Raw genomic sequence first — 24,072 nt, 5'->3', positions numbered from 1 at the left:
ATCTCAAAACTTGTCGACATTTTAGCAGGCTATTCGTTCTCAACGTGTCATCTTATTTTTAAATTTAAAAATATAGCATGGATGATTAATTTGTGTCTAATGTAATGAATAAACGAAATAGTATCACAATAATTATTTTTTATTTTTCCATGTAATCAAATTTTTAACTCTTTTTTCGATCACGATTTCTTACGATTTTCTGATTAATAAGTTAATATCAAAAAATCTATTAAAAAACTGTCAGGATCGTATAATTGATTGCCTGCCAGATTTTTCGTTCTATATATCTGCGTTATTTTAAATATATCCAAGCTATTTTAATTAACATGGCAAAAAAACAGTTGATAGGTATTTGATATTTAAAGGAAATGATATCGCGGAATTCCACCGTGGCACGTACAATTAATTATCACGTTACTTATTTTTAATTAACAGAAATTATAATGAAAAGCTAACATTTTGTAAAAATGATATTAACGTGAAAATTATGGATATGTGTAATTAACAACTTAACAGCACATTTTAATTAGAGGTGTTGTGTGTGTATATTATAAAAAATAGACAATATTATATACAATGTTTTATTTAAGCTGTTTTAATTTTAATTTCTCCAATTTCTTCCAAGTCTCCGAAGAAATATTTAGAATTAAAAAATATATATATTGCAGCACACACACACACACACACATTCAATATATTTATATTGTTTGTGTTCTAAATCGGACAAGAAATATTCTTTAAAGGTTTTTGCCGAAATTCCAAAGATAAAAGTCCAAGAAACATATAAAATACATCTCTAAACAGTGTCCGAAATATCCGGCAAATTCTAGATACACTTTTCAGACATCTTTTGGAATCTTGCCAGTATTTTAGCAAGATTTCGAAGCGCTCTTTATTCCAACCTTCGCGTCACCGCGAATTTGTAAATTAAAACAGGGAGTTAACAACCAATAATAATTATGGAACGATGGAGGGATGTCAGCAGAATGATGGATGTGTGTATTTAATCATTTGCTAGCAAATGTGCTCCCACGGAAAATATATGAATAATCGTGTGGTAAAGAAATTTCGCGGAAGCGATACGCAAACGAGCTTACATAAGGCAAAGCCGATCGAATAAGAAATATTTTGTAAATTACGTATGCAAATCAATTTTAGCTGGAACAAATTTGATTTTAATTCCCGATAAAATTGAGCCGTTTAAATGGAATAATATAATGACCTTCGCTTGTGTAGGTTTGAACTTGACTCGAATTTTGAGATCGTGTCGCGTTAACCTTGAACCGCGAGGAAAAATTTGAAATTCAACATTGATAATAAACATACAGAAAGAATTTTCTCTTAAAATTTATCCTGAAAATCATGGTAATTGTGGGACAATATAATAATGGAAAAATTTTATAAGAGTTTCTCTGATTAATCACATATTTAGCGCAATAAAAAATATTAATATTTACCACAATAAGATATAAAATACTTATGTTCGATTAATTTTACTGTGTACATATTAACATTTTGTATTGTAATAAATATTTAATCAGAGAAACTCTTATAAAATTCTTCCAATATCATATTATCCCACGATTACTATAATTTTCAGGGTAAATTCTATTATAATGAAGAAAAAATTCTCTCCGTATAGATATATTATATTTCATTTATACGCGTATAATATATTCATCAATTCTTATTTCCTCTACCATCATTATCATTATTTATTTATAATTCCGAATAATTAGTCGTGAATTTTTTACTAAACTCGTCTGTGCCTCACTGATTTAATAAATCATATAAATCACGTCATACACACACACATACACACGTGTGACTGCGCATAATAATACACATCACATACCTTTGCTTGGATGGACTAAACATCTCATCTCGACAATGAAATATGTCAGGAATCTGTCTTCTTCTTCGTTGAAAACCCAGCTGCTAGACGACATTGCGCGTAAGACCTTCAAAAATAGTCGAAACGTCAAAAAATTTATCTCCAACACTCTCTCACTATTCCCGAACGTCAAAGGGTTAAGGTTCAAAGTCGCGTCAAACTTGGTCGCGGTTACACTCGAAGGCAGGCGACTTATCGCCGCGACGCGGCGATTACGTAACACGACAACACAACACGCGCGAGCGATCCGTCCCGCCGGGAGTCTTAAAATACGCGCCAAGGAAATAGCCTGGCGGTAGCCTGAAAATAGCCGTACACGTCACTCCGCTCGGCCAATGGCGTCGCTCCACATACTCGCTGTCCGCGAGAAGCGCGCGCCGACGAGAGTCATATCCGGACGCCTAAACGTCAAAGATTGCTCCGAAAAAATTCTAAAACAAAAAAGAAAAGATTCCTCCGAACTGTTTCCAAAATTCACAAAACTCACCATTAGAATTCGCGTCAAGTCCTCGGTTTCGCGAGAAAGTGCGGTCTGAACATATCCACTCTTGGGCGCGCGCGGGAAGACGCCGCCGATTTAGTTCTCGCGCTTGCCGCCAGGCGGCGCCCGCGCCGGCGCGATGATTCGCCCGATTCGCCAGTCATAGTCATGTCAGTCTCGCGGAAGCGGAGGTCAGGTTAGCACAGTCGTTGTATCAGTTCATCGTTACGGTAGAAAAATGACGTGCGTCTCGTGCATCCGCGCCTCGTGATAGCTCGCGCGTGCGATTCGGAGCAACGGGCAGGCATCGTCGGGCAGGGAGTGTAAGCCACGTCGTACTTTATTTTCTCCTCTTCCCTTCGTCGTTCTCCCTCCCGGAAAGAACCGGGGAAGCGGCGTCGCCCTCGCGTATATCGTGATCCGTAGTGAAGTTCGCTGCCGTCATCGTGTCGTCGCTGACGCGGCTAACCTAAATATTCGGCTGCCGTAACGTAATTTTCTCAATCTCTCTCTCTCTCTCTTACTCCATTCTCCCATCCCTTCCTCCATCTCGCTCCACGTTGACACGTCGTCATCAACGATAGTCGTGTGTCCGAACGAGTGCGGCGAGCTTCCTCGCTCCGTGTGCTGCACAAACGCGAGCCAGAAATAATAAAACCGCCGAGGATAGTCGCGTAACGAGCCGCGAGTGCATGTCGCGAGGACACGTCGCCCTCGAAACAGTGAGTCTAAATAACGAAGTGCGCGTCGCGCTCGTCCCGTCGTCCTCGTCCTCGAGGACGAGTCGCGCCGACCCGTCCTCGCGTTTCGTAATTTCGCAAGGAGACGGAACAGCCTCGCCGTGGGACGGTCCCCTGCGTCTCGACGTCATCCTCGGTATGGTTGAAGTTTTGTTTCTCCTCTCTTTCTCACTCTTTCTGTGTCTGTCTCTTTTTCACGTCCGTTTCCGGAATCCGCGACACGCGCTAGATTTGCGCGGAATTCTCCCTGGATTTTTGCTCTCTCTCTCTTTCTTTCGCTGCTACACGTCTGGAATCTAAGGTTCAGTGTACCAGCTCTCTATAGTGTGAAACTTAGTCGTGTTTTTTCAGCTGATTACATTGTTGCTAAGAGTGTAATCTGGAGAGAGATAGCGACGTTTGGTTAAGGATTAATTATGTGTGCACCTCAGACTGGAAGTCTCGTAGAAGATGATAAAATTCTCGATCATATATAATATGCATGATTTATAGATTTTTTAAATATAAGAAGACTCGATTTAAAGGAGAAAATTTCTTACACCAGAGACTAACCAAATAATTAGAAACACATGTAATTGTATGGCAAAAATGTAGAATTAATTTAGAGGATTAATAATATTCAATTCTATATACCTATTCATATATAATTTGAGATTGTCGAGGATGTGTGTCAATATTAAAAGATCATATATAAATAGCTGTTGATATTGAATAAAAATTTATATAAGTTTTTTTTTTGTGAATGTATGATGTAAAAAAATAATGCTGTTTTTTTCCTGACATTTAAAAAAAAGGAATAAAATGTTAATCAATTTTGAATCAAATTTATAATTTTAAATTTTAAAATAGCAATTCTACGCAATAAATAGTACTTCTATTCTTGAAAAATTATTAGAAGTTATCATTTCATTCACTCCGATAGCAGGCTCTTATTGATTGTGAAATTTATATTATTTTTTAGATTTACTCAAGTGTTTAGATTAAAGCAATTTTTCTTGCAGCTTAAAATCTATTTTGCTCTTTCTCCTTCTCTCTCTCTCTCTCTCTCTCTCTCTCTCTTTACTATTTATTTAATAACCATTATAATATTAAACATTATATTTAACAAGTAATTTTTTTCACTTTCAGAGACTGTTAGTGTGAATGAACGTATACAATCACTGAGAGGATAACATTAGTGAAGCATCTACGAAGCAGTAACCATGGAAGACGCCCATTGTAAAACTGTGGAAGAAGTAGTAAATTACTTCAGTGTTGATGCTGACCATGGACTGTCTCCGGATCAAGTCAAGAGAAACCAGGAGAAATATGGTCTCAATGGTGAGTCAATTTTTTTTTCTGTACACTTTGACCTCTTGTGGAATATTCGATATAGATTTGCCGATTCATTTACATGCATCTGACACAATTGAAAGATTCCTGTTCACAAAAGGCCCACATAAGCAGCTCTTCTAATATCGTATAAATTATCGTAGGTTATAAATCATTCATGAATTTACGTAGCATTTTGATTTAGACTGATTTACGAAACAAAGTTGAGAAGTAAAGCGAGGAATCTTGTATCTTTATCGTTTTACTCCGTATTGTGGAAAAGTGAATTATATTCATTGATATACAATGTATATAGTTTCACAATATACACGTGTCTGAGAATTATCTCTGGTTTCCAAGATTACGCCGAGCCACTTTTGATCAGATTATCTCATTTATTTCCCAACTAATTTATAGAAAGATTTTTAATCGATATTGAAAGATAACAATTTTTCATCGACTCGATTTAAATTTATTCGTGTTTTATAAATGAAAAAAATCTATTCCTTCGCACAAATTCATAGATAAAAAACACGATGCTACTAATTAGAGATGTTCCCTGTATGTATAGGTATATTTATTTTATTTCACATTATGCGTGTGTATATATATATATATATATATATATATATATATATATATATATATATAGCAAGATTTTAAATTTACAGATAAAAACTTTGGTTTACATTTATTCGCGTTTAAAAAATTTAAAAAAAAATCAACTTTAATTTCGCACAACATCCACAGATGAAAGACACGATGCCACTAGTTAGAAATGTTCCCTGTATGTACATATTTATTTTATTTCACATTATGCGTAACAAGATTAAAAATTTTTATCAACTCTGTTTAAATTCCTTCGCGTTTAATAAATGAAAAAAATTTTAATTTTGCACAAATGAAAGACACGATGCTATACTAAGTTAGAGACGTTTCCTGCATGTAAGATATTTATTTCATTTCACATTATATGCGCAGCAAGATTTTAGATTGACAGATAAATTTTAAAAAATTTCTATTGACTCGATTTAAATTTATTCGCTTTTAATAAATGAAAAAAAAATCGATCTTAACTTTACACGAAATCCACAAATGAAAGACACGATGCTATTATAGTTAGAGATGTATTTTATTTATAGAAGATATTTATTTTATTTCACGTTATGCGCAGCAAGATTTTAGATTGACAGATAAAAATTTTTATCGACTTGGTTTAAGTTCATTCGCTTTTAATAAGTGCAAAAAATCGATTTTAATTTTTTTGCGCAAAATCCACAGATGAACGACACGATGCTACTATAGTTAAAGATATCCCCTGCATGTAAGATATGCGTAACAAGATTTTAGGTTGACAGATAAATTACAAAAAATTGTTATCGACTCGATTTAAATTCATTCGCGTTTACTAATTGTAAGTGAAACAAAATCGATCAAAATTTTTTTGCACAAAATCCACAGAATGAAAGATAAAAGACACGATGCTACTAGTTAGAGATGTTCCTTGTATGCAGATATATTAATCTTATTTCACATTATATTATGCGTAGCACGCGCGGAAGCGATAATCGCGTGGCGCTCGTGAAAATATATAATCGCGCGTTTTGCTCGCTACTGGGGTCGAGGAGAGTCGATGTAAAAGTCGCTTTATCAGCCTGGTATGTACGTACGTACATTGTCGTCGTCGTATAAGTGAATAGTATAGGCGACGCGTGTTGCCTTCGTCCCCACTATCGGTGCCTGCCACTTCCTCGTACACGTGTTCCAAGTCTGTAGTTTTCTCTCAATGTTGATTACTTATGTATCGTTCGTAAGATCCGGTTGTGGAATTGTTTTTCAACATTTCGCCACGTCTATACGTATTCTACACTCCAATGCCATCATCCATACGCGTAAAGGAGTGTATCCGTTTCGTAATCTTCGCGTTTTTTATTATCATTGATTAGCACCTTCGACTCGAAAATTTATATCCGTTTGCTTTTAATGAAAAGTTGGAAACTTTGCAAAATATTATCACATAGGTTAAATTTAAATGGATCGTCTTAAATGAAAAAAAAAGAAAAAAATGTTTGAATATTGAGTAATAACAGGGTGTCTAGCTGTCTTCGAAATCCTTGAAGTCCTTGAAATGTTCTGGAATTTTGTTTCTCCTTTAAAAATCCTGGAAATGTATTTAAATTTTTCGTAGATCTTTTTTTTCGTTGCTTCTAAAAATTAAGCTAAAAGAGTCAGCTGAAACTATTCGAGTAAAAAATATTTAATCTTATTTCATAAATAATACAATATATTTTGTATTTACGAAATCCAAAAATGTGTTACGCATTTAAGTTGTTTATACACGGAGAGAATTTTTTTCTCAGAATTTAACCTGAAAATCATAGTAAATTGTGGAATGGAATTTTATAAAAGTTTCTCTGCTTAAATATTTATCACAATAAAAAAGTATTAAAAAAATATATTAATATTTTATTGCAGTAAATATTAATCAGAGAAACTCGTATAAAATTCTTCCAATATCATATTGTTCCACGATTATCATGAATTTCAGGGTAAATTCTAAGAAAAAATTTTCTCTGTAGATTTTAAAAGTTCAAACATAATATAATATAAAAAAAATATTATATCGAATATTTTTAATGTATATATATTAATTTTCATTAACGTGCAATTTATATCAACTTGATGAAAAACAAATTTTCGGTTCCTTATATACATCTTTATCATACTATTGGAAAATTGTGCAAATTTCCTTGAAATGTCTTGGAAATGTCCTTCAATTTCATTTTCAAATTTTACTAGACACCCTGAATAATTATCTGTCAAAGTATTCCTTTCACCGCGTGTTCGATGATCAGGATGATCTGCCCTGTTATTTTGAGATTGATTTAACCGTCTGATGCATCTCTATGTATGTCATCTTGGTTTCGGAAGGACTGTTTGTGGTATATGACGTGCATATCTGTCGATGCTTTACAATAACGTAATCGGGGACGTTTAAATCATCGACATTCCAATTTCCGTCGTTGACACGAACTACTCGATCGAACTTCTATATACTGCGTATGCGTATGTGTACATATATACAATAAATATTTCGTAAAATTTTTGTAAAATTATGCTGACCAAAATTCAGCTGCCCTCGAGATTTGTGGAATAATAATGCTACGCATAACAGTATCGAAACTATTTTTAATCTTCCTCGATAACGATCGACAAAACGTTCGAGATTAGTTAACGTTTGCAATTAATACAGATATATCTTAACGGGAGAATTATTCTTTTAACTCCTTGTTATACAATTTTCATTTCGCGTAAAAATGACTTGGAATCATAATCAGAGCTTTATATGTTAATTTGATGTGTGACAACAATTATGCAAAATGTTATGAGCCATAAGATATTTAAAAATATATTTTTATTCTTCCTTCTTTCTTCAAAACATTAATGTATACGTTATATAAAAATAACTTAAAAGTAAAAATAAAGCAAAAATAAATTTTTACGAAGGTCGCCTTTATCGGCTTTACAGTACAAACAACTTAAGATTTATAAGTTTTTTTATTTTGCTTTGTATATTATGTTTTTTTTTAATATGACCTTTAAATTGCAACTTTGCTTTGAGATTAATTTTTTAGACCCCTACCATAAAGTTAAGGATCCCATGTTAAAGAGTATTTTTTATCAGACATTGATAAGCTTCTATGTTCAGATTAAATTAGAAGATAATCTTAATTAATATGTATATATAATAATTGAATAATTCGACGAAATATTTACTCGTGTTATTACGTTCTTCGTTTAACTTTGTAACTTTTGTCAGCTGCAAAATCTCGTTAATTCTGTCCGCAATCGTGCGGAGGAGGAAAGGCGAGCACGTGTCTCGAACAGTTTATTTTTGCATAACTCGTCGCTAGTTAGTACCCCTTGAAATATCGGATGTTTCCCCTCTCCGAAGTTTCAGAGATCGAGCATCTAGAACTTCCGATAAATAATCAGCGTGACTTATGACTGTGATACGTTAATCCGCTTTTTAAAGATTCCTTTTGTATTAAAAATTGTAGTTTTTTTTTCTTCGCAGTTTGGTTTCATAAAAATGCGATTAAAATATATTAATTAAACAAGGTGAATTTAAAAAGAAGCATGTTGCTATTCTTGGATCGAATTTTCAACTTCTTACGAGTTCAGTTCTATTATTTTATCGAATAAATTATTTTCAAGTAAATACAGAAGAAAAACAAAATGAAATAAAACTAAAAATATATAATAAAATTTAATTCAAAATTACTGCAGAATTTTAATTAGAGGTTTTACTCTGCTTTTATAATTTTATAGTTATGGAATGTGTGTTAGATAAAATACACTGTATTTAATAAAAATGTATTTTTATTGTTTGTAAAATAGTCTTTTTGTGAAAAAATAATTTGATGAATCCTTAAATTACTTTAAATTATTACAAGACAACATTATCTTCTGTTTATTGAAAATGTCAATCTTTTTAATAAAATTTCTTGCTGCTTTTTCCAATATTACTTTATTTAAATATAAAACCTAGTATGGTTTATGAACATGACTTCCTGAAAATTATCAAAGATGAACGGAATGCGATAATTATTACTGACTCACGCTCATTATCATTTGACTCTATGAAAATGCATTATTGTATGCGCGTGCACACCCACACGAAATTTTCGTTGCTATTCGCGTGTATATTCGCAGTAAACATTATAGCAGAGCTACAAAATAGGCCAGTGCTCGGCAAAGTATCGTCTTTCGTTTACGAAAATAAAATATAGCAAGCAACAAGAAAGCGACAGAGAAAGAGAGAAGAATCTATCGGTGTAGTCGAATTTTATAGTTAGACATTATCTGACGTGTTTCCCCGCTATTTTGACACATCTCCATCGTCACGACGTAATACAATTGTTTTTAAATAACATAGGAGTTATCTCAGAAAATATCATAACTGCTTTTAAGAATTTTTTTCTCGGCTTAAATTGCGATCCAGAACGCGAGTTTCGTCGCAGAAATTTTTAACTTCAACTATTTTGATTTACTTTGGATTTAAAGTTTGTTAAAGTCTCTTCTTTTCCTTAGATGAAACGTGCCGGAAATTTGACTTTTCAAAAATTCGTAAAGTTTGTAACACAAATAATTGTCGCAATAACAGTTTGACTTGCAAAACGTTAAAGTTCCGGAAGAAAATGTATGTTATATTGAGGAAAAATTGTTTCAAGATAAATTTAACATTAAATATCGTCTATAGATAAACTATAATCATCTTTTTTTTCTCGCGAATACATCCTGCAAAGTCTGCTTGATATAATCATAAACGATGACGATTATTTACCGACTTGCAAACATTTTCTTAACGTAGTATCCAACGTGATTGAATGGCCTTCGTTATCTGCATACTATATAATAAAATTTGTCCTCTTCCGATGAAAAATCAATTTCTTCCCAAGATTGGCAATAATATAGTTTATTTCAAGTTAATATTATTATATACACTCTCTTCGTTTTATTACTGCCAGTGTTTGCTTTATCTAAATAAAATTATCTAGATGATCATCTAGATGAAACTTTAGCGTCATCTTAGCTTTATATAGATAATAAAAATATGTACGTATATTATCTATATCTGCAGCTTAGATGAAAAAAAGTATCTTTTCTAAATTATCTGGAATAATTTTCAGGTAATTTTAGTTTAGAATCATAGCACATATAAAAATACTTAAATAGTAGAATTTAAGCAGTAAACGATAAAAATTTATAAATAAAAATATGAATACATATATTTTTATATCCTTATAATTTACATTTTTTTTATAACTGTGTTTACATAAGCAGTCTTAAAAATTATCTAGATGAATCCATATAATTTTATCTTTATTTAGATATATTTCAAACAAAATCATCCGAATCTTATCTAAGATGAATTTACATATTTTTATCTTATCTTTATCTAGCTAATTTTAAAATCATCTGAGCACAACACTGATTACTGCATTAAATTAATTTTGAAGAGCGCTGTAAAGTTCAATTCAATAATCTGAATAAAAATCCTATAATGCGTGTGTTGCACGCAGATATATAAAAAAGCGAATATCTCATATGCACGATGTAAAATTAACTGTACTAATGAACTTGTAAACATGCCGGATGTTGACGATACGCTTCAGTTTAGCCTTGAAAACTAGTTGTAGAAAATTGCTAAAGTAGAGTAGACGCATGTGTATATTACTTTAAGGTTCAAATCGATGCGGTAAATGCGCCCGTGCCGCCGTGTTGCAAGTTTGATGGATAGCGTAACTCAATTGCATTGCACGTGGTCAAGCGTTGCATCTGGCAGGTTGCATGCAATCGCTTGATGATTGGCGCTTATTGCGTCAACGCAGGAGAACAGAAAAATGTAATCTTATTTTAGGACAAACTCGATTCGCGAGCAAAGTCGGCTTTTCCTGATCCAGCTTGTAATATCAGTTTGTTGATGCATATGCAAAATTAGAAAATTGGAGCAGGATCTTTTTATATATTAAAAAAACATATACCTCGCATAATCGATCGTTATTGTATATATTACGTCGAGTGTTACGTAAAACGGAGCCGTATAACTCGTTTTTTAATGCATACAGTATTGTACATTAATTTAAAGGATAGAAAGGAAGAGATTTCTTGTCAATAAAAAAAATCTTGAAAACTTTGCCAATCGAATTTTAGGATTTAAAAAATATATTAAGGTGTGTTTATTTTTCGATTGAAATATAAAGTTATAAACCACGTTTTGATCAAAAATATGTATTTACATTAAATTGTCGTATTCAAAAAGATTTGGACGTTTGCCTCGAGATAATGCTATCTTTTATGGAAACTTTTATTATGATTTTCATTGGGTAAGTATGAGTGGACAGACTTCGCATTATGATAAAGGAGTATTGTTGCGTAATCTTATATATATATCCGCGATTTGAATTGTAGAGTGAATTCGAAATTTGCAAAAGCGTTTTGTAATAATAAGTGCAAGTGGCCAATTTTGTATAAAACACGTGCGAAATTGTGACAAGCTTTATTTATTGTCGACAAATATGCCTATAATTAATTGGATATGTATTTTATATTTGTTTATTTCCGAAAAATAATACCGATGAATTTTTAATGTTATTCCTCCAGTAATTTTCGTGGAAATGTCGATCATAAACACAGAAAGGAGGAAATTCCAGAAAATTAAAAATGCGATAATGCTATGTTATCAAATTATTTATCAGAAATACTTCTTTATAATATAATCTATAAGTATACTGACACTTTTTGTACTTCCAAGATAATTGTAGTGCATAGCTTGATTTATGATTCAATGACCTTCATTATCGGTCAACTTGCTGTTATAAAACGCCATTTAAATAGTAATTGATCTTTACGCTATTTAAACATTTGTTTTCTTGTTTCATTTTTTATCAATCCATCGCGTCACAGTTTTAATTTTAAATTTATATTTATTACAAGAAAAATGTATTTATTACAAGATCGATTTTCAATATACATATATATACAAATGTGTTTAGAAAGTTATTAAACTGACAGCTATTATATCAGAAGATTCTAGTCGGTTTTATGCATTTTTTTATTCACTCGTTCACGTACAGTATCGATTTAGCATATATGTCAGTCTTAATCTACTTTGCCGCAGGCGAGGAATAAATACAATTGAATTTAAAATTAGTCGAGAAAGAAAATAAATCATGCATTGTTTGCGTAAATATTATACACATGTGATCGAACAAGTCTGAATGAGCAATTTGAGAGATTCGCACCGATGTTATCAATTATCAATTCGATATATCGGGCTTACGGATTTAGATTTGGCGAAAGAAAAGCGCAAAAAAAAAAAAAAAAATAACGCAACGATATGCGAAATTGATAAGCTTTATTCGTTATCGCGTCGAAGGTGCGTGTATATCGCGACATTCATATTTGCACCCGTTCGAGAAGATAAACACAAATTCGAGGTGGTTACACAGCGATCCCTCTGCGATTCGCTTTTATCAAGATGCGACCGATGCCGAGAATTTCTCGACGAGGTAATCGCGCGGTAGACCGCACTCTACGGCGATAAAATGTCGTCGCCCACATGAATTTGCATTACATCAACGGACTCGAGAGGCTTCTTCCCGGCTTCTTGAGACCGAGAACTTGCAGTCGCGATGCAGCCGTCACTCTCCGCCGTATAATAAATATCAAGGGTAAAACCGTCGCGCAACAATTTTTATTTTAATTCGAAATTAATATTCGCGTATATATTTCGAAAAAAAAAATATCTTTGGCAGTCTGAAGAAAAAACATAAACTTTCAATAATTAAGTAGTTTTTCGAGTCTTTTAAGGTGATCCTAAACGTCCATGAGAAGTCTGTGATTTCCGTTCTCTTTTATCGACAAAATGTGAGGTTAAATAAATCTATTAATCTATTAATTGTGGCTATACGGATTGTTTTTCATCTGATATTAGAACGATTCGCCTTTTGTTAATATTAATATTTTAATTTATAAGTATGAATTCTAAGCATTCATAATTCTGTAACCAAGATATATGAAACTATACAGATTGATAAATCGTTTTTTTGTACAAATTAAAGTATTAATATTAACAAAGGGCGAAACGTTCTAATTTCAGGTAAAAAACAATCCGTATAGCGAATAAATAGATTTATAATTAATCTAATCTCACATTTTGTCGATAAAAGGAAGGAAACTTAGATTAGCTTAAGATCCCCTTAACAGTTCAATTTTTCTGTCCTTTTTTTAATATTCAACTCGCTATTTTCAATCGATCATATAAAATGAAAAATAAAATATAAAATATTTTATATTTTTAATATAAAGTATTGAGTAAATTTAAAGTAGTTTATTTAAGAATAATTAACGATATATAAAAAATAAGTGTTCTATTTTAGAGAGTAGGAGCGTGATGGAACTGTTCCGGTGGCTCTAAAACTTCTCTTATCGCTCTTATCGCTTTATTATCATGATTTAATAGGCTTAAACGTATTAACCTAATTGAGCAAAAGACTTAGTTAGTTATAGTTGCCAAATTTATAGGTACGAATCAAAATTTATCTTCAAATATGATACTATAGTAGTCCCGATTATCCTCGATTTATATTTGGTTTACAATACATTATATATTGACGCGAATTTCAAGGATATTAATTTCACAAGATATATTCTTGTTCGTGATACCTCCTGTTAATGTTACATTTCTGTTACGAGAAATGAAATTTAGATATATAATTATATGAATTAATTGTTTAGTTAATTCATTTGTTTCTCTCGAATTTATTGATTACAAAATTGTTTAAAAAATATATAATCGAAAACGGCGCGCTCCTACAAAAATAATCTGCAATTGTTAATGCAATTATCAATTGCTTTTTTGATTTTGAAATGTTTTTTAAATTGTTTGATGAATTCATTACTCATCGATAATTTAAAAAAAGAAACGATCAGAAATTATAGAAATATCAATTTGACATATAAAAGTAAAGTACATTATTCAAATTAAAAATGTATTATTTTGATTATAATATTAATAAGTTTTTTTAATAAATTGCTCTCAAGGTATACTACATCTTGAATAAACTTATTGCGTAAATATTAAGTTTATCGAAGAATATATCTTGAAAATAAATGTATAAAACATTTTAAAATATCAAAATATCAAACTCTGATACTCTGATAAAATATCGGAATTTGCAACGTGCGATTTTGAATCTTTTTAGGTCATGAATTAATTGATGATTCAGCAAAGTAACGACTATTTGTAATTAAAGAAAATTTTACGTGTAAATATCTTCTATATATATATATATATATATATATATGAGGATTTTATTACTTTTTGATCAATCTTCAATATTTTAATATTGAATCTTTATTAATTACGAAAAACATCTGTATATATTGTAATTAAAATGGTCAGAATGGTCAAACAATTCGTAAATGTTCTTTATTTATTCATGAATAATGAACTAATCAATAATTTGATAAAAATTCAACTTTTATCATACATAAACAATTCTATTTTTAAATAATATTTTTAAATAAAAAAAATTGACGACAAAAGTAATGAAGACGCCCTGTATAGTTGGATTGAAAGCTCAATATATGCGATTAAGCTCTCGCGGGGAAAAATATCATCCAGCACGCGCTTGCGTTTCGCATGGCGATATAATTGCGTTTCTTAACACCTCTGAATTCTTTGTTTCGACGCGCAAGTCGCGTACGCGAGTCACCTGACGTGGACAACTTTCAGCGTAAGCAACCACGTCAGAGCAACGTTGTTGGCCGATCCATTATTAATGAGCTGACTGCGAGGAGACGTTTTCACCAGCGTCTTTTCCTACGGTTTGCGATCACGCGAACTCGTAAGAAACCTGAAATACACGTTATAACGAGTTAATTTAGGAATATCTCGACATCAACATGCGAACATAATTCTAATTTAATTCATCAGTATTTTCATATTTTATATACAGATAGAAATGGATATTTTCATTATTTCTATACACAACGAAAGTATAAAAAGATCATGAAACATATATATATATATTTTCAAAAGTAAATCTTGATACTTATTTTCGAGAAAATTCAGATATTTCGTATATAATGGTGAATAATTTATATATTTTTAAATATACAGCTCTCTCTCTTAAAGTTAAAGTACTGTCGTAAAATCAAGTTTTTTTGTATACAACAATTTTCAGTTTTTATTGGAATCTTTTATCATTATGTTGTACTCAATTTCATGATAAAAATGATTAGCGTTTTTACTATCTTAACTTTCACGGTGTTATTAAATTATAAAAGTATTAAGTATCTTCCACAAATCGATATAATATAGTTTTAAACTGTTTTATAGAAACACGCTAAATTAAATCCTTATAAACTTTACGACTGTATTTCAATTTTAATCAACTTTTGTCTTCTTATAAAATTCCAATATATATTATATCTCTCTCGTATTTTGATAAAAAATATAATCTTATTGAAAATATTTATAAATTTCCTTAAAAATACTTGATATATGTCTATATCTAATATTTTCTTCTCTATTATTCTCATTTGACTTTTAGTTTAGAACATCCTACAAAATTCGATCTTTTGAATTTAAATTTCTAAAACTCTATTCTCTACCTTTTCATTGTCGAATTCTTATCTCGTTTCGAAGTACCTGCTTAACCTTGCATATACTATTAACATTATATACGAATGTTATTATACAAATTTAAATTAAATAGATACAAATTATATAACCTTTTGCGATATCGCAGAGCCAATCTTGGATTGCATAATGAATCGCGTCCTGCTTTACTTGAGCTACGTAAATAGTCGCGACAAGCAGGCGGCTGTAAAAATCGCTCGGCGCTTAATAAATCGCGCATGTGTGGTGAAATTGCATTAAGAGTTGACGCGACTGAGTGAGGTTAATTCATTTTAAGGTCGCTCTTTAAAGTCGCAGCGCGCCTTGATATTTAGCGCGCTTGGGCGCGTTGTACCCGGCTTCACACGATTATCCATTTAATTAGTTTATTCGATCGATCTTAATAACACTTCTATTCGGTTCGAGAGTTATATTCGTTATTATTATAATATTTTTCAACGTAATGCTTTCCCTGTCATGTCATGTTCGCTCGCGATTGCTAGGTTGCGTGTTGCAAGGAAGTCGTGAAACTTATTCTTTGAACCTATGATTCGATAATAGAATTCGGTTAATTGACCTTTAACATTAAGACTATTAAAACGCCGAAATTCTGAAACCGCATCGTAAAGGCAGCTAAAAGCATTTTGATGCGTCACATTAATTAAAACAAAGTATTTTGATCAAAATTCTCGTTTCTGTGTTCGTGAATTTCGTGATAGCTTTTCAGCTCGTAATGTTGATTAAAACAATTAAGTTTGATTAAAATACACACATGGAACGGAACGAAATTTAATTTGTTTTACATTTTCGAATGGTACAAAAATTTTGAAAGGGTCGTATAAAAAGAAGTAGTTTTTTATAAAAATGTAAGACATTGGAATGTAATGTCTAATGAAACAACGTAATTTCCAATTACAAATCCTAATAAATGCAACTCACAAAGCGGAAATGCATATATGTATAAAACGTGCTGTTTATTTCAGAAAAATAACTGTGAAAGGAAAAATTAATGCAGAATAGTTGTAAATAGAATTAAGGATAAGTGTAGGTGTGTATAGATGTTAGATAACAAAAAGAACTACTGCGAAAACTGTTAGTGGAAATTCACAAACACTGGCAAAAGTTTGTTATGGTCTCGTTGTAAGCACTCATCACCAAGTAGCGTAACCAATCGATATACTAGCAAACTTCCATTCGTATTTTCTAACGAGGGAAACAATTACGGGCAATCTAAAATCTTGTTGACCGGAAAATGCAGGAGTTAAAAACATCGAATAAATTTCGATGTTTTAAAGAAAATTATCTTACATTTAAGATTTTATTTCAGACACTTCAACATTTTTTGGGAGTGATTTTTTTGTTATTTAAAATGTTAAGATATGCTATAATTAAAGTTGCAGATTTTGTTGATAAATTCATAACACTTCTTTATTAATCAAAATATATTGTTTTTTAAATTTCTCGCGATGGCAATTTTGCATAATTTTATCTTTGACATATATATGTTATATAAGACTCAAGAATTTTATTTTTCTTTAATGCTAAGTTTCTTTTAATTCATTTACATGACAATTTTATTTTTATACATATATGCAAAACTGAGAAAAATTATACTCGACGCGCGTTCAACACCTAAAATAATGACAGCCTAATTAAAGATTTTTTTTCTAATACACAATATAACTAAGTTACGAATCTATTAAACAGTTTTGGGCATTTGGATGATATCCAGAAGGGATTGATATCTTGATATCTGTGAATCTAGAGATACGTTGCGATTACATCTGGCAATGAGCGCGAAAGAATCGAGAATTTTTCGCGTAACACAAGTCGAGTCGAGCATGCTCAAACAATATTTTATTTTCTCTGCACACGAGTGTGTTACCTTCGACAAACAAATAAGCACACTCGGCGTGTTAATGACGTTCGCTCATGAGCGAACTGATGTTTCATTTGCAACCGCAGTTGCAGATTAGTTTCACGGATGACCTTACGACGAGAAAACGCATCGCGCATATATATATATATATATATATTTCACGTATGTCACGGAATTTAGCTTCGTGTTTAGCTTCCATTTGTCAAGCGTATTATTGTTGATATTAAGTCCATACGTCAAATTGTCACGAGGATGACAAATGGAACGAGCGAAAGAAGAAAGTCATGTTCTTAGGACAATATTCATTTATGCATCGCTATTTATTTTTACGCAGACGGTGTATCTCTCTTCAATCCGTCGACGTATTAATGCATCTCTTCTTCTATACATTTATTTTACTTTTTCGAACAACATATAGGAAAAGACTGGTAAATTAATACATTGTAATTAACACACTTTTATATCGCACCAAATTATGTAAGAAAATTAAGCTATCGTTATTTTAATTGTCGAACGTGCTTACTTTTGCTCGAACTTATGTTCACGATCAAAGTAATTCTTGGCAGGTTAATGAAAAGGATTAGACGTGAAATGTTATTGTATGTTTTATTGCCATTAGAATGCAAGTAATTTAAGAGGATACCTTGATGACACATTTTAATCCGAATATAATAGTTTTGGTTCGTATTTTCATATTTTATAAGAAAATAAATACTTTATAACGTATATATATATAAAATATTCAAAATAAATTGATTTGATACTCTCTGTTTGAAAATAAAATTCTCTTTTCTTCTTGCGTTAAAAAAGATCTAGACACATTCTCTTATGAGAAAAATTAAGAAAAAATTAATAAGAATAAAATTAATTAGAAATAAAATAGATGAAGACTAAGGTCTTGAATTAATAAAAAAATTGTGCTAGAATTAGTCGTTCAATTGTATTTGATTCAGCGTTTGAATAATCGAATTAATTTTTAATAGAATAATATTATCACACGAGATATATTTTTAGAGAAAAGTTTTTAAATATGTCAATGGCATCAGACAGTTCAGGGATACTGTTATACAGTTTAGTAACATTATGAAAGCTGAAGTTTCAGAAACGCTGATAATTTTATTGTGAGGGTTCTTTATTACGCGATGATGTGAAATATTGTATGCAGAATATCTCCAGAGTTCTATAGAGAATTATATAATAATTTTCATGTGAATGAAATGAAAAAACTACATGCTAAAATTGTATTTATGTAACCTTACTCATACGATATTTTTATTTTATTCCACAAAAGTGATATTTTCAAATCATATTTCTTCAGCATTATAGGAAGTATACAAAATTTGTATTTTGCTCGTAAGAGAATGTGTTTACATCTTTTTTAACGTAACAAGAAGAGAGAATTTTATTTTCAAACAGAGAGTATCAAATAAATTTATTTTGAATATTTTATATATGTACATATATGCGTTATAAAGTATTTATTTTCTTATGAAATATGAAAATACGAACTAAAACTTATTTTCGGATTAACATATGTGTGTCATCAAGGTATTCTCTTAAATTACTTGCATTCTAATGGCAATGAAACATACAATAATATTTCGCATCACAGTCACACAATGTTTGCTGTTATATAATTTAAAAAAGTATATAGATGATCATTTAGATAAAAGTTTGGCGTCATCAAACATATGTATTATCTTTATTTGTATCTTAGATGGAAAAAAATATTATCTTTACTAAATTATCTAGAGTAATTTTCAGATAATTTTGGTTTAGAATCATAGCACATAAAAATATTTAAATAGTATAGAACTTAAGCAGTAAGCGATAAAAATTTATAAATAAAAATGTGAATACATGTATATTTTTATATTTCTTTTATAATTTAATCATCTTCATCTTATCTAAGATGAACTTACATATTTTTATTTCATCTTTAGCAAATTTTAAAATTATCTAAGCACAACACTGCACATCACAGTCATACAATTTTATTTTTTATCCAGATATATTCAAAACAAAATCATCTTCATCTTATCTAAGATGAACTTACATATTTTTATCTCATAATTTAAAAATCTTCATCTAAGATAAATTTACATATTATTATCTCATCTTTAGCAAATTTTAAAATTATCTAAGCACAACACTGCACATCACAGTCATACAATTTTATCTTTTATCTAGATATATTTAAAACAAAATCATCTTCATCTTATCTAAGATAAACTTACATATTTTTATCTCATTCTTAGCAAATTTTAAAATTATCTAAGCACACAACACTGCACATCACAGTCATACAATTTTATCTTTTATCTAGATATATTTAAAACAAAATCATCTTTATCTTATCTAAGATAAACTTACATATTTTTATCTCATAATTTAAAAATCCTTATCTAAAATAAATTTACATATTTTTATCTCATTCTTAGCAAGTTTTAAAATTATCTAAGCACACAACACTGCACATCACAGTCATACAATTTTATCTTTTATCTAGATATATTTAAAACAAAATCATCTTTATCTTATCTAAGATAAACTTACTATATTTTTATCTCATATCTTGATCTAACTAATTTAAAAATCCCCATCTTATCTAAGATAAATTTACATATTCTTATCTCATCTTTATCTAACAAATTTCAAAATCATCTAACAATAAGCACAACACTGCACATCACAGTCACGCGAACGGAACATATTGGAGGATCGTCGATTTTCCGGTTGGAAAAAATTCGCGAAAAATATCAAACCCACTCGCGAAACTCGCTCGGCGACATCCCGTAACGAATCAGCCCTGTGCTCCGACGTGCATAAGTTCGCGGGCTAAAGTTAGCACGTGCTGCAGCGGAGCCCAGCGGCGCGACGAGTCGTGTCGTTCAATGCACGACGGCGGATTTGTTTGCCGCACGTATCTATTAGCTTTGTGCGGCCGTTCACTGTCGCGTGATAAATCCGTAGCCCCGTGACGTTCTCGCACGTGGCACGGGGGAGGGGGGAATCAATCCCTTCCCCTCTCGGCTTTTTCCTTGCACCTTTTCCCCGCCGCACGATCGGCTGCATTCGCTTCCGTCTCCCTCTTAGCGCGATGACGCCTTCCGTAACTCCCGAGTGTACGCGTAAAGCGCGATCGATGCGACTCGGCAGGATCGCGTGCATCAGTATAGAGATACTTACGATGTATATGTCGCGATATACCATTATTGAGCAACGATAGCCGTCTCTTATAATATCGCGTTACGTTTGATCCTAGAGGTCGGCATCGAGAAAGGAAGTTCTGTTCGGAAATTTCGATAAATGTCTCGCGAAGTTTTTTTTTTTTTTTTTTTTTTTTTTGCCAATACTGCACAACATCGATTATTGATTTGATATTATTAAAATGTACGTTATATGATGAAGAAAGGAACGGCAATTTTTTCCTCTTTTAAAGCAAGATAGCGCAATATGGCTGTGCGTTTTATCGAAGATAATTGTTGGACATTATTCTAAAAATATAATAATAGGTATATGAAATGTAATACTAGTTTTTTTACAAATTTTTTTTATTGTTTGTGAAATCAGGCAAGGTGGTTTTTATATATTTTTAGATACTGCAAGTCAATTTTCATTAGCAGAAGTTTCCGAAATAATCGAAATTTAATATGCAAAAAAAAATTTTTTACGATACTTACATTTTTTAAAAGTAGGTCAACGTTATTTTGAAATCTTGATCATAAGTTATGAATATATTATTCGTCCCCTCTATACAATGCATTTAAAAAAATGTTTCTACAAAAAATCTCAAATATCGCAAAAAGCAATTTTTTTTTTACATATTAAGCCTCAATTAATTTTAATGTCTGACGTGCTGGTGAACTTTGCGGTATTGTTTTCAGCATCCAAAAATCTATATAAAAAACATCTGTCTGGTTTAAAATAATTTTTAACCGTAATTGATCGATACTTTTTTTCCTGATACTAAATCGATTAATCAGTCGATGAATTAAAAAAAATGGCATAATAATATAACATTCTAAAGTTCAGTGTTGTGCTTAGATGATTTTAAAATTAGCTAGATAAAGATGAGATAAAAATATGTAAATTCATTTTAGATAAGATGATGATTTTGTTTTAAACATATTTAGATAAAGATAAAATTATATGAATTCATCTAGATAATTTTTAAGACTGTTTATATGAACACAGTTATAAAAAAATGTAAATTATAATAGGGATATAAAAATATATGCATTCATATTTTTATTTATAAATTTTTATCACTTACTGCTTAATCTCTACTATTTAAGTATTTTTATTTAACCCAAAATGATCTGAAAATTATTCTGGATAATTTAGTAAAGATAATCCTTTTTTTTCATTTAAGATGCAGATATACATGAGATACATATTTTTATTATCTACATAAAGATCAGATGACGCCAAAGTTTCATCATATATAATTTTCTAAAATCTATACATAATTATATATAATTTTAAATATAATATAAATCTGTATATAATTTTCTAAAATCTATATATAATTCTCTTTAGATAACAGCAAACACTATGCTAAGGCTCGATGGTCGCGTTTCGATGCGGGCTGCATTATGCAGATGCGATTCGCCTGTGCGTGCGAATTAATGAGTTTGCCACGGCGCAAATCGACGCGAAATTGAAGCTATTATTCGCGGAACAAACGCTTTCACGGCCGCCTTTGTCGCGACTTGGAGAATTACACCGCGGCCTTTCATCAGAATCCGCCGCTGATGTGCTGTTTCACGCGGGAAACGCGACGTGTGTCCTCTCTTGTTGAACACGTCAATCGCGCGCGACGGGCATTCAGGGAAAATCTATGCGGATCCAGTATACGAATCAATGACACCCACGTGTCTCTGTTTTTCCTCACGTGTCACTCGGCCGGGTATCGCGAACAGGCCACTCGCGTCGATAGACAGTCGCTTTTTCATTGGGAAACGATATTCCGCAAGCACATCCGTCCTCAATCCGTCTCGAAATGTTAATCGTCATTTATTCCCGAGTAAAGTTTACCGCGATTTTAATTCGCGAGAGAAAGATGGACAGGGTGTATATACTCCCGGGATAACCTGGAATTCTCAGGGAATTTTTTTCTATCTTGAAAAATCCTAGAGTATACTCATAGAATTTTTCATGATTTTATTTTCAAATATACTTTTGAGGAATATAAAATTTATTAGGTTTATATAAAGTATGTATATTAAAATATATATTTTATTGTAAATTAAATATTATATTACGTTAAAAAATATTTTATTTATGTTAAAAAATTATATATAACAAAAATAAACTAATTTTAAAATTGTATTTAAAATTTTTTGAAATACTTGAATTTTGAACAAAAGTCTGGTGAAATTTTTATGAATGGAAGATGTGAATTAGATCGAGAAATTCGGAGTAGAAGAAACGCGAAGGAACCTAAAATATCTTTTATACACATGTATACGATTATGATAACGCAATAGTGTTCCCCTTCCTATTTTCTTGTCCAACAATAAGCTCATTTTATGAGAGGGCGCGAGTTTTCGCGGAATATAAATATTTATAGGTTCGACTGGAACTAGAAGGCAGAAATACACGAGCATGCACCCACGCGTCCAGTTTTAAGACGTTAATGAACGCTCAAGGGAGTAATTGACCTCGCGGATTAAATTGGATCGAAGGTTTTCTCGTCCACGATAAAGACATACATTATTTCGCAGATCTTTCTTGACTTTCTCGCTTCATTGAGCCTTATGACACGTTATTTAGAAAATTACACATGTCTTTACACGTTATTTAGAAAGTCACAGATGTCTTTACACACTTACAGCTTACACTTTCAGTTCTATATAAATGGTTACAATATTATAAAATATTAGTTTTCACTGTGTATTTGTCAGATATACGTATATCTAATTAGAAATAAAATTATGCTAATAATTTTACAACACTTAAGAAACAATTTCCTCAAAATAATTACTTATTGCAGTTTCTTAATCGCGAAAAGATGCATACAAAATGCATGCAAAATTATATCACCGAAATTCAATAATATTGAATAATTTTTCCATTTATATCGCGTTATATTGAACTGCCCTATTGTTCAATATGTATAAATCTACCGAAGATTTAATGCTTTCACAAACTGTCACTTGCACATTCCACTCAACCACCTATTCTGCACGCGAAATCCGTTTTCGCGGCTTCCTCCAATTTGTTCGTGTCATGGAAATTATGGGGAGACTCTGGATTCTCTCGGTGCTCCTATATAATTTGAACTAGGACGCCTTAAAGCGGCTCCCTCAAAGTCGTTCAAGTACCTGGAATTTTATCAATCATTCCTTTACGTGTAAAGCTATATTGCTATTTCATTTTTTTAATTAAAAAATTTTATCAAGCATCTCTTTACATTCTATCGTATACATAAAAAAATGATTAAAAACTTATTATATTAAGTCAATTTCCTTATTTAAAGAAAATTTCGTAAGGTAAAAATATATTTTATAATAACAGTTAATTGATTAATATCGTATTGATTTAATTTTTCATTACTTTTATTATTCAATA

At 31.3% G+C, this 24,072-nt stretch overlaps 1 protein-coding gene and 1 long non-coding RNA gene across 7 annotated transcripts in view; one reads left to right on the top strand and one right to left on the bottom strand.

Moving 5' to 3' along the window:
* Window positions 1-2,786, bottom strand: part of LOC146722481 (uncharacterized) — a 37,771-nt gene extending 34,985 nt beyond the window's left edge. The window contains exon 1 of the long non-coding RNA XR_014925157.1: window positions 1,856-2,786. This is a non-coding gene — a long non-coding RNA (uncharacterized LOC146722481). The remainder of the gene's footprint in view (window positions 1-1,855) is intronic.
* SERCA (ATPase sarcoplasmic/endoplasmic reticulum Ca2+ transporting SERCA) overlaps window positions 1-24,072 on the top strand; it is a 54,842-nt gene that overhangs the window by 4,795 nt on the left and 25,975 nt on the right. For 5 of the 6 annotated variants that reach the window (XM_029306507.2, XM_029306508.2, XM_085484752.1 and 2 more), the window contains one exon: window positions 4,244-4,435. In XM_029306507.2, coding sequence (XP_029162340.1) covers window positions 4,318-4,435 — 118 coding nt within the window. In that variant the 5' untranslated portion in view covers window positions 4,244-4,317. Of the gene's footprint in view, window positions 1-2,537; window positions 3,252-4,243; window positions 4,436-24,072 lie in introns of those variants that run through there. The other variant, XM_085484751.1, reaches the window with a different exon arrangement.

Source organism: Nylanderia fulva, unplaced genomic scaffold (assembly GCF_048542155.1).
Source record: "Nylanderia fulva isolate GAGA-0341 unplaced genomic scaffold, ASM4854215v1 Scaffold31, whole genome shotgun sequence".
In the NCBI taxonomy this organism is placed as follows: domain Eukaryota; kingdom Metazoa; phylum Arthropoda; class Insecta; order Hymenoptera; family Formicidae; genus Nylanderia; species Nylanderia fulva.
Note: the sequence above shows the minus strand (reverse complement) of the source record. Positions and strands in the feature narration are given on the sequence as shown.